Below are 12,340 nucleotides of genomic sequence, written 5' to 3'. Positions count from 1 at the left end.
CATCAATGATTTTCAGGCTTCTCTTATTTCTAAATCATTGTTCTCAAACTTTTCTGCACTTTGGAATCACCTGCAGAGGTTACAAAAATATCTATGCCCAAATTACATACCCAGATATTCTTCTTAACTGGATACCATGGTCATTTTACTTAGCTTTCAAAACTGCTCCTTATCAAAATGTGCCCAACCTCAGTAAATGCTACCACAATTCTCCTAATTGTTCAGGCTCAATTCCTTTGAGTTATCATTGACTGTTCCCTCAGCCCCTCATTCTCCAGATACCAAAACCTAATATTTATTCTTCTATAATATCACTTCCATTTTTTTCTTTATGTTATCACAGCTACTGCTTTACTTCAGCTGCCTTTAGTTATTGTACTAGATTCCTAATTCGGTTTTTCCTCTCTCATCCTACTTTTGCCATCTGTTTCCTATGGCTAAATCCAATCATTAAAAACACTCACGGAACACTAGTAAAGTACAAACTCTTCAGCTGATATTCAAAGTTCTCCATTATAGCTCAAAAATTATCAGGCTTTATTTTCTACTAGGTCCTCATCCCTTCCCATGGACACCCTATGCTTGAAAGAGCCAAACTATTCGCTGTTTGCCATTCTCTAGAAGTCCCTCATATATTCCCTTTTCCATACTTTTGACCATGTTATTTCCTCTGCCTGGAATGTTCTCCCTCTAATATCTTCCTACCAACAATTTATCAGAATATTAGAGAATTCCAAAAATCCATTTTCTCTTAGGGGTGGAAGGAACTTTCCCAGACCCTATTAGATTGAAATAATGTCCCCTTCCCTAATTTCTCTACCTCTTTTGTGCCTTATTATAGGATTTATCATGCAACCTGCTTTAATTTAGAATTACATATGTGTAAGTCTGTCTCCACTGATGGGCAGTGAGCAAGGAGAGGTACAGTGTCCTCTCCAGAGCTATAACATCACAGTGTGGTAACATATTCAATAATAATTGATTTTAAGACTGGATAAGATTAGTATAGATGGAGAGAATAGGAAAAGCCCTGGGCAAAAAGAAAAAAAGAAAAGAAAGGGGAAAATGCACTTGGAAGATAGTGAATCAGGTGGAGTCAAATGACAGGGTAAGGAGTTTGCCTTTTACCCTGTCATGTAAGGTTCCTAAAAAGACTGAATAAGCCTGAATATCTTATATATGTTTGGAGCCTAAGTTTTTCCACCAGTAAAGAGAAAATGATTAGAAGGATTATGACTGCTAGTTCTTGTTTTATGTTTATTTATTTATTTTGAAAGAGAGAGAGAGTGTGTGCATGCATGCAAGGGAGGGGCAGAGAGAGAGGGGGAGAGAGACAATCCCAAGCAGGCTCCATGCTGTCAGCACAAAGCTCAACACAATGGGGGGCTTCAACTGACAAACCATGAGATCGTGACCTGAGCCGATATCAAGAGCTGGATGCTTAGCCTAGCCGACTGAGCCACCCAGGAGACCCATGACTGCTAGTTCTATTGGGAAGAGTGAATGAGACAATCCACGTAAAAGGCGTGACACAAACCTACACCATAGTAAGCCCACACTAAGTGCTAATCCCATTAACAGAGTAGTTACTACACACACACACACACACACACACACACACACACGTACAATAGTTATACAATAATATCTAAGATGTCAAAAGAAAGCTTTTCTGACTTTGATTTCCAGAGCTAGAGAAAAGATGGAATGAGAGAGACAGAGACAGAGACAGAAAGACAAAAGCATAAATGTCCATGAAACAGATGTGGACAATTAGCTTCTACTATATTTCACTGGACAAATACTTCCTTCTTTTGTCTTTCTCCTTCTATTCCTTCTATTTCTCTTTCTCCCCTCTCTTTTCCTTTGTCTTAGTTTCTAGCTTTAGGCTTCATGTTTTTCCCTGTCCTGCTACTCACTCAGCAAGATCTGTGACTTTGCTTAGCGCTGCAAGGGGCAATGCTAAACAAGTGTTGGCCTCTGCAGGCCAACTAAGTACAAAGATGAGAAGCCACCACCCCAGCCCAGTGCAAAATGGCTTGGAAGCTGCATTGAGATGGTTCCCTGGGCTCTGGCCCAGCAGGACCTCCAATCTAGTTAACATTTCCTGAGAAACATTAACTCTCATTTAGGCGCAGTGGGAGGTAAGACTGGGAATGTTCTGTGAGCCCTAGTGGCTAAGAGCACTACCTTACACTAAGAAAAGATCTGCATCTCTGTTTACATCAGCACCACACAAATGGCTATATTCCAAGTGATTTCCAAGGCGAAGGAAAATGCAGAATGTGGACCTCTCGATGCTTTTTGACCTCACTGGATGGGAGAGATACTCTGGGTATGAGAACAGTTAAACAAACGTTTGGAGTATTCAGGGTGTTGAGTGCAGGTGTGTGTACATTTGAAAGCTGCTGTTTTATAAGAAGTCCTAGGTGACTCAATAAACACAAGAGCCAGAGCAGAGTAATCCCGTTAGCAGGGCTCTCCTCAACTCAGACGGCTCCCCTGCCAGAAACAACACATTCCCGGGGAAAAAGGGTAAATCAAACACTGAGGTAATTGTTTCACACCTTCAAAGAATTTACTTATTAATTTCAAAGTGTTTTTAGAAGCAATTCTGTATCTTGCCTTCCGTTTTGTCCTTACATGCTTATAGATTTTTAAAAATGTTGACCTCCACCTCATGCCAAAAAAGTTCCCCTAATGTATTTACTATACACTATCTTTAACATAGATCAGGCTGAGTTACAAAATGTGAGTTCTGCCAATAAAGAGGGCTGCTTTCCACTGAATGTAACTTTGTATACAATACCATGCATCTTTGCAACTCTAGGTATTATAGATTCTAAGATTAGGCACTCTCACTAAATAGGGAAAAAAATAGACTACCTACTTATGTCAATGACATTTCTCTGTATTGATTAGAGACACCAAAGAATTTCACTCTCAGATTTTTGCTGACCCAAACATTTCTACCCTTAAGGCCACCAGCAATGGAAGTACAGTATGAAAAATTAAGATAAGCTATGGTCTTACATATCATATAGACCATGATAGGAATAACCATTAGCCATCCTTTGACCTAGTATATATTTTTATCATCTCAACCATTTTTTCAGTCACCTCATTAGAGTGGCAGACCATTAAAAAAAAATTCCTCATCTCGGATCCACCCATACATCTGATAATATGCAAATTTAAGTGCCTCAAGGAGATTAGAGGAACTATCTTTTATTCGATTCTATCATAAATTTAGTAACGACAACTGATCTTCAAAGAAATAACTCACTTTTGTTTCTGTCTTTCAAAAACACTTTTGAAGAAAAGTTGCCCTTCTGATAACAACAAAAAAAAGAACTACTGAAGAATCCACAGTAGAAGAAAGGGCTCTCCCTAGGTACTGCATATCAGGACTCTGTTTATATAGTTCAGCAGGAAAGGAACTGGATCAGATACTGGCTTTTGGGAAGAATTCTGCATGAAAGAGGTGGAATTGGTAATGCATTTACTACTCATTTGCTTGCATCAAGAACCACATTCCATTTCAATCTGCCAACATCCTAATTAAGATGATCTGAATCTTAGGTGATCTATTATTCTAGATCTGAGATAGCCCAATTTACATTAGACAAGATGTTACACTGTGTGCTTACACTGAGATGATAAGAGCACTGAGCATGTCTTCCCTCATGTCTGGCCTAGCACTGGGCAGAGCTCTCTGTCAGCACTCAATCAATAATGGCCAGGCCTTTGCCTGTTGTCTTTCTCTCTACCAGTTCAGGCACAATTTAATCTTACTATCTCATTTCTGGTTCCTCTTGACACATAAAGCTGTCCTCTTTTTTGCATGAGGAAGAAAGTAAAGTATCTCAGGGAATTCTTTCTACATGCATGTGTCAAGGTATGTGGGACTCACAACATAAATGCAATTACCATTCATTACCTTCATGCTGTGTCTGAAGATCCTCTATTAAAGAACATGTTAGCTACATAAGCTTTTGAGCCAGAAAGGGAAAGAATACAAAGACAATGCTTTGGAAGCACCAGGATCAAATTCCATTCCAGGATAATAATATCCAGCTGCAATATTACCCAAGAGGCACTATAGAATACAGAGAAAATATCATACAAAGGTACTCTCCAAATCAGTTTCTTTCTCTCCACTTCAGTTAAAGAAAGTTACCCATAATTCATTAACATAAATACTAGGTTAACACTCAGGTGTCTGTTAAACGAACAAAACAAAACAAAACAAAACAAAACAAAACAAAATGTGTCTTAATACTGGACCTGCTCTCTCTAGACATCTGAATAAAGTCCAGGTTCTCAGTGACACAATCAAGTCAGAGGCCAGGCATACCTTCCTTCTTAGCTGCTATCTAAAACTGTCATTTGTACAGCTGAGGAAACATATTTAAGATATGTTCTTAAGCTTGCTCTAAGTGCTACTGTTGAACAGATAACATTGATGACCTTCATAGTCTGATATCCATTTCCAAGGGATGACAATCTAAGATGTCAATCTAAGAACCTCCAAGAAGGCAGATAAAGAAGCACATCCCTGGAGTTCAAAGGAGCTAACCCTGTGTCTCCTTTCACTAAGGAAATGAAGAGGTGGGTTGGAACCCAGGCTAGGTCACCCTTCTAGGAGCTGTAAAGTGTTCTGAATTTACAATAAAATCTCCAAACGTTCTTTGTTTTGGAAACTGATCTGTTTCTTTAAAGAGGACAAAGTAACCACTGTGATTTCTGTGATGCAAGGTTTGAGACGTCACCTTAGGCACTTCCTGGCCTTGATTTTTAGATAGCTGTAATGATGGCTGAATAGCTGTAAAGAAACAGAGAGGAAGGACATCCTAAAGGAGGCAATGTGCAAACTTTAGGAATGCTTTTTTGCTTTCAGGATTCTTGTTTTTGGCCTTGAAAGGTCAAAAAAAAAAAAAAAAAGGAATGTAACCTTTGTTAGGTGTTGGGTGTTCCACATTTTGAAATGCTTCCAGGTATATACCATTCAAAAATTCAACATACTGAAAGCCTAGTTTTAGCTGATAAACTTTAACCAATCTATCTTAAAATAAAACACATAATTACAAGCATATTTTCAATTCTTGGAAGTGAGTGCTGAAGCTCTATTTCTAGAACTGGTGAATTCTGTTCTCTATTTCCATGTATAAAAGATCTCACAGTCCTGGGAAAACACTTTTTTTAAAAATGAAATACAACAAATAAGGTATGCTGCCGAGTCCTGGGGAGAAGTTTCCCAGAGTCTTTGAATTTCCTCCTATCCTCCTTCTTTACAAGATTTCTAAGACCAAGTCCTTTTCTGCAGTCTCTCAAACAAGGTAAAAAAGAAAAATACCCCCTAGATATATTCTTTAGATTTTCTATTATGCTTCTCAAGTTCCCAGTAGCTTCTGAAGTAAACTTTAGATGAATTCTGGAGTTATTTTTTTATTATGTTTTAATTTCAGTTCCTCTTTTTGGTCTAAGGTGAAATAGATGATCATAACTGCTCTGCTTAGAGATGCATTTCATGGCACAATTTGTACATGACCTATGCAAGGTCACGTCATGGAAGGAGAACTGACATGATAGATAGCAAGTCGAATCCATGCTTTTTAGTCTTGGACAACTTCGGGGTAAACCCATTTAAGTTTGCTCTATGGGCAATATCACAAGGAAATTTTCTTTTTAAACAGTATATATGAGATATATTCTGTATAGGGTTCTCACTCTGGGTTGGACAGCATCAATTTCAGACATATGAAGAATTATTGCTCAAACCACTGGTCATAAGGGTTATTTTTGGTCACAATGTGAGCCTTGGTGCAGACTGCAGCAAGCCGGCCTAATTCTCGTCCACAATAAGATGTCACGTTCCAGCCACGCCACACATTCTTACACCTCTAGGTCTCTGCATATGTTTCACACTAACAAAAAACCTTTCTACCCTTCATTTAAAACATCAACCCCCCCTATAAATCTTTCCTTTTCATTATTTTCATGCTGGCAAAAATCCTTTTCATCCCTCATTTAAAACTTCAACTCCCCTGTAAATCTTTCCTTTGATACGCCCAAATAGGGTTCATTATTTCCTTCTCTGTGTACTCATAGGGCTGTATACCTATCTTCAGTAGAGTATTTTTCAGATTCTATTATATTTATTTACTGTCTCCATCACCAGAAATGAAAGCTTGTACATTTACCCTAACCTAGGATTTCCCATGTACCAGGCATTGTTCAGAGCACTTCAGAGGTGCCTGGGTGGCTCAGTCGGTTAAGCCTCCAACTCTTGATTTTGGCTCAGGTCACGATCTCTCAGTTCATGAGATCGAGCCCCACATCAGGCTCTGTGCTAACAGCGTGGAGTCTGCTCAGGATTCTCTCTCTCCCTCTCTCTTTGCCCCTCCCTTGCTCGTGCTCTCTCTCTCTCAAAATAAAGAAATAAACATTAAAAAAAAAAAAGCACTTAGGGGCACCTGGGTGGCTCAGTCGGTTGAGCGTCCGACTTCGGCTCAGGTCACGATCTCACAGCTCGTGAGTTCGAGCCCCGCGTCAGGCTCTGTACTGACAGCTCAGAGCCTGGAGCCTGCTTCTGCTTCTCTGTCTCCCTCTCTCTCTGCCCCTAACCCACTCGCATTCTGTCTCTGTTTCCGTCAAAAATAAACATTAAAAAAATTAAAAAAAAAAAAAGCACTTCAGATACATCAACTCTTTGATCTGTAACAGAACCCTTTTGTGGTGGGTATTATCATTGCCTCCATATTAAAAATTAGGAACCTGAGACATAGAGAAGTTAAGTAATTTTCCCAAGGACACATAGCTGTAAGTGCCAGGAGTTGAACTCAGGCCGTCTGACTTCAGGGTCTGAGCCTTCCCTATTATTCTTTGTGCTTGCCCAACAGACTAAGGGAGGCAGTTCATGACTATTAAGCAAATAAAAAGAATAATCATCCTGACTTCTCCAGTTAGCTTAAGTTAGCTAACTGGAGAAAGAAGCTTAAGTTATAAATATATTTTCTTCGTCTACAGTTGATTTCACCTTTACCCTTGGCTGTGGAGGACTTCGTCTGTCCAGAGAAAATTCAGCCTGGACTGGGCAAGAGAGAACTAGTTGGGAGGTGGAAGGCCTGGGGTTTTGGTGACTCTGTCACATCACAGTCGCACTCCCAGCACATCCCTCAGGTCCCACGTGTGCCAATCCCGACAAGTGCCTCTCCGGGAGCTGCTCTTAGATGTACGACACGGTGCACACACTGGGACACAGAGTGGCTTTGCGTAGAAATATTATTCATGAGAAACACTTAGGTTATTCTTTGCAAACTGGTGTGAGTCAAGGAAGATACTTTCACTTTGGGGATGATCTGAGCAGAGAGGTTTGTGTCATTGTTTCTTTAGAACTGAGGTACCCAAATCATTAAGAACCAGATGTATTTATTCTTCCTCCTGACCTTGAAATTTATATCTCAAGTCCCTACAGACGATTGTCATCTATTTTGCCTTTTAAATCTCTTCTTAATTCTTGTATTTTACATATGCTCTTTATTTTTCTGATTAAAATAACTTTTAGTCACTGTAGAGATTGGGAAAATTCAAAGATATTTAAAAATATATCATATTTTATTTATGCATATATCATATTGCACATTACAGGACTTTTTCCAATGTTTAAAAATTCTCTTCTAAAACATTATTTTAAATGGCTAGATAACTTTCATCAGGATAAGATGTAGCATAACATTAAACAGTCCCTATTTGAGACATAAGCAACAATGTGACAGACACTCTTTCTTTCAGAGTGTGTGAGGATCCTGGCTGTGCACGAATCGAATCGGGAGCCCTGCAGGAAAAGGGCCTTCCTGGAGCCTATATGACAGTGGTTCTCTGGAAGCTTATGGAATGCAGATTCTGGGACCCCAGTCAGGATGTCTCTAAGGCTGGGCCTAGACAGGTTCTTCTCTTTTTGAAAAATGCAGACATTGCCTTTCCTTTCATAATACTTTCTCCTCACTGGGTTACCTTCTTTATTCCATCTCAAAACACCTTCCTACAAAATGAGTTGATTCAAAAGTATGAAATTCAAGTTGGCCCTGGTGAACACAGCTACTCATTTTTAGCCTCAGTCCTTTATTGATTAATTTAATTCTGTATTCATTTAAATTTAATTAATTAATTAATTAATTAAGTCTCCACAGTTCCTCTTTGGCACCTCCCCTCCCTCCCTGACTCCCACTTACCCCACTCCACCCACCACCCATGCTCCACGTCACACCCAGAAACAGCTTTTTATGCTGCAAATCAATGATACCGTTTCTCTGCTAGCTCCAAAACCCTCCCGTATAACCACAGGCTATGGAGCTTCCATCAAACCCTCCTCCCTCTCTCTCCAACTGCACTGGTCTGCTCATACAATGTTGCTTCCTCAGAGAAGCCCTCCCTGATGCCCTGATCTAAATCACTTCTCCCAGCCCAACCTCCAGCTGCTCCCTTCTCTCTTTTTTCACGGTACACCACCATCTACAAAGGCATGACTATTAAATTTAAATCTGTCTCCCCACTTCACCACAAGCTCCATGAGACAGCCACTGAGACTAATTATTCATCACGATACCTGGCCCTGAGCAGTACAGTGAGGGGCAGTACTCTAGGTGGTGACTGACAAGGTCTCTGGGGCCAAAGGGGTCAGATTCAAAGATGAGTTCTGCTACTAAGCACCTGTGTGACCTTAGGCAGGTTACTTAATTTCTCTGTGCCTCCATTTTCTCCACTGGGGAGTATATGGGAACTACTGTATAGGTTTGTTGTGAGAATTAAATGAAAGAACCCACAGAAGTGCTGTAGAACAGTGTCTGGTCTGTAGAGTGCACCCAGTACAGGAGAGCTTTTTAAAAGTAAGCAATCAGTGTACTTCATTAAATAAATAGAACACAACAGACTTTTTAATCCGTCTTTTCTCATCATCACTGCCCCCTACTCCAGCCAATGCATTAGCCCCATCAACTTCTCCCTGCACTCTGTTCCTTGAAAGAGCCCTCTTTCTGCCCCGAAAAATCTGCTGAATGCATTCTCCCTTCCATGTTATTAGTTCCAGCTTTGATCCTTTCGCCACATCACTTCCTAAAATGTGTGCTCCTGTGCCAAGTCACTGCTCTTCCTTCCTTCAAGTATTTCCTGAAATGTGACCTCCTCCAAGGAGCCTCCTTTAAGTGGAACTGAGCTCATCATTCCATTCTCTGTTTCCAACAAATAAGTTAAAGGTTGTTGTTTGAGGTTCCAAAGCTATAAATCTTCTGAGCCTTTCACTGGCTGCATGGTCTCACCATTGCAGGGTAGGGTGGGTTTTTCCTCTGCCTGCACTTAAGAATGTGAGTCTAAGAAGGCAAAGGGTTTCTTTAACTTGCTCTGTATACATTTAGCACAAGGCCAATCCACATGGACGCTGAATAAATGTGACTCGATGATGATTTAATTACTTTGTCCATGCCAGGAATAGAAACCATGAACTCTTAAATCTGTTTCCTCCCCCACCCCCACCGACACGTTGCAATATGTTTCGATGCTGAGTCTATTATAAGACTGGTTTTCTGCACTTACTTTCACAAAAGAATAAATACAAAAGAAAGATTACATGAAAATATAAAATAAATAAAATTATTTTCCACATCATGAGTCCAAAGATACCTTTAGCAAAGCAGTGCGTTGTATGAAAAGGTGATTCGTTTAAAGTTTACTTGCATATGCTTTATGGGTTATTTTGCAAATCTAAAATAGATAACCAAAACATGTCAATAGTCATTTTTAAAGTACTTGTTGTATTCGGTGCATGCACCGTTATGGAGAACTTACACTCAGAGCAAAAAGATTTGTAGCGAAGCATATGACCTTCTTCCCACTACAATGACCATCCCCTAATTAGGCAATGCATCTGATAGTCATTAACAGGAATGAGATAATGAATCACTTTCTCTCTTCTTTGTTAATTTGCTGTAACCAAGCGGCTAATGGATGTCAGAGCTGAGTGATTGCACTGATTATAGTGATTTATAGTTGCAACAAAACAATTTAAAACCATTCTGATTATTCACGTTAAAGATGCTTTATGTTTTGTTTACTAAATGTTTTATGTCCCCCTTTCTCCTACCTCTAAAGTACTGTCCCCCTCCTACTCTGCCACTTTTGACAGAAAGACCTCTTCCTGGAGAAACTGAAAGTTGCAGGGTTTTTTGTTTTGTTTTGTTTTGTTGTTGTTATTTTAAACTAAACCATTTCATTGTGTTCGTCTCTCTCATTTTTCTCTCTCTCTCCCTCTCTCTCTCTATATAGTTAGATATAGAAATAGATATGGATATATAAAGTTTACCCAGTAGAAACAAAAAGCCTTAGGGGTGGAAAGAAAACTTCAGTGGTGCCTAGTTCAAAAGAAGGCAGAAATGAGAGGAAATAAGGCAAACTTCAAGCCACTTACCTTGGGGCTTCCAGTGCCTTCCTCATCCTCCACAGACACATCAGTAGCCAGAATCTCAGCTTTGATGGTATCCAGAGCCCTGAGAATCCAGCTGTGTTGTCGTTTGATTTGCCTCTGCAGCTCCTTCCACTGACTCGCAATCATCTGCAGCATGTCCTTCAGTCCTTCTCCAAAAGGAGGGGAAACCACAAGTTACAGACTTGACTGCATTTTTACCCATTGTTCGCTTTTATTTAGAAAAATTAGATGAATATTTCAAAGGGTAAACATAATTTTAAATGACCACTACCCATCGCCTGCCGTATAAGCGTTTGTCACTAAGGAAAGGGAATGGGAATTTTTGCCTTCACATGAGGCATAAGGACACAAAGATGGGATAACCACCTAGATGCATGGTTGGGAATCAAGTTAAATTCAGTCTAGGGACTAAAAAGATGCATATGGAACAAAAATCATGATGTATGAAAATTACTAACTCTAAAGCTTCACATTCCATATAAAAGGCCCTGTGTGTACATGTGTGGAGGCTTTATAATGACCAGAAAGATGTACAGAAATAGGTAACATTAATTCGTTGAGGAATATAGTAAACGGGTCAGAATTAAGAGGGCAGTCTTTAGCATTAGCATGTCAGATTAATGCTGCTCTTTCCTTATTTAGCTGTGGTAAACTCAAAGCAAGAGCCAAATTATAATTCATCCTGTCTTATGGTCTTTAACTACCAGGATAAGTATAAACAAATGACAAAACTATTTTTTATTTATAATCTGTTCCTCATAAATACATTAATACTGGGTAAGAGTTGGTTTAAAGCCAAAACTCTGCTAATGCAATGACCAGCAAAAAACATGCAAAATGTTCATGTGTGTGAATTGGCAGGGAAATAATCAGATATATCTACACCGCCTGCCTCATATCTGTAATGATATCTATAAGTACCCTAATGCATATGCATTCTAACTATTTGCACCATTCTCATTCATTATCTTAATGTTATTTCCAGAGCACCTACATCACAAAGCATGTCAACGTGAAGTTTTCAGGAATGTGATTTCAATTGAAACTCAGGCGAACAGCAAGCCCAAAATAAAATGAACAGACCATTTGGAGGCAGTATTTCATCTTATAAGTATCACAGCATTGTATGCAGTATATGAAACATTTATAAATCTTGAAGGTCAATCTGATAATGTAAATATTAATAATACATAAGGAAGTGAATATATGCAGTAATTTACAGCAATGCTTCTTCATTCTTAATAGTCTGGAGACATAAAGGCTTGCAATATTTCAGGAGGATTTACCTGCTTTGTGAGACGCAATAAGCTCGAGAAGTTGGTGTCCTTCCTCCTCCACGGCTTCCTTGAGAGCACAATGACTGTCTACATTCAACTTGAAACTCTGCAAGGAAAAATAGGAGCATCAAACCCTGGCGAGGCAGTTAAACATAAAACATCCATACAAAACCACTAGCTACTTTTTATCAAAAACCACACAGCCCAATTTACCCAATAGACAAACTCATTTGCAATACTAAAAGCTATTGATATTTGGGATCTGGGCTCAAAATGTTTCCATTAGATTAGCAGAGTGCATCTGTTTGGAAACAGCTGACAAATCGAGAAATTCATTAGGTTTTTATGAAAAGTCACATCCCGTAGGCTATATCAAGAGTAGCAGTGTTCTATAAAATACACTGCATTTCTACCAGCACATATGAGTGCTTTTCTTCACTTTTTAAAAATGTTAGTGATAGCACTATTTATGAAACCATAAAAAAATTGGCAGCATAAAATATATTAGCCTTATGTGTGCATATATAAATCCATTAATATAGTAGGGGTTGGATTCAGCAGTTTTCTCAGCTATCACGCAAAC

At 39.2% G+C, this 12,340-nt stretch overlaps 1 protein-coding gene across 14 annotated transcripts in view; it reads right to left on the bottom strand.

The window, feature by feature from the left end:
• AKAP6 (A-kinase anchoring protein 6) overlaps window positions 1–12,340 on the bottom strand; it is a 554,746-nt gene that overhangs the window by 213,112 nt on the left and 329,294 nt on the right. For 13 of the 14 annotated variants that reach the window (XM_042942947.1, XM_042942939.1, XM_042942943.1 and 10 more), the window contains 2 exons: window positions 11,767–11,863; window positions 10,463–10,629 (listed from right to left, as the gene is read on the bottom strand). In XM_042942947.1, coding sequence (XP_042798881.1) covers window positions 10,463–10,629; window positions 11,767–11,863 — 264 coding nt within the window. The remainder of the gene's footprint in view (window positions 1–10,462; window positions 10,630–11,766; window positions 11,864–12,340) is intronic. The other variant, XM_042942950.1, reaches the window with a different exon arrangement.

This window comes from Panthera leo, chromosome B3 (genome assembly GCF_018350215.1).
Source record: "Panthera leo isolate Ple1 chromosome B3, P.leo_Ple1_pat1.1, whole genome shotgun sequence".
Classification (NCBI taxonomy): Eukaryota; Metazoa; Chordata; class Mammalia; order Carnivora; family Felidae; genus Panthera; species Panthera leo.
Note: the sequence above shows the minus strand (reverse complement) of the source record. Positions and strands in the feature narration are given on the sequence as shown.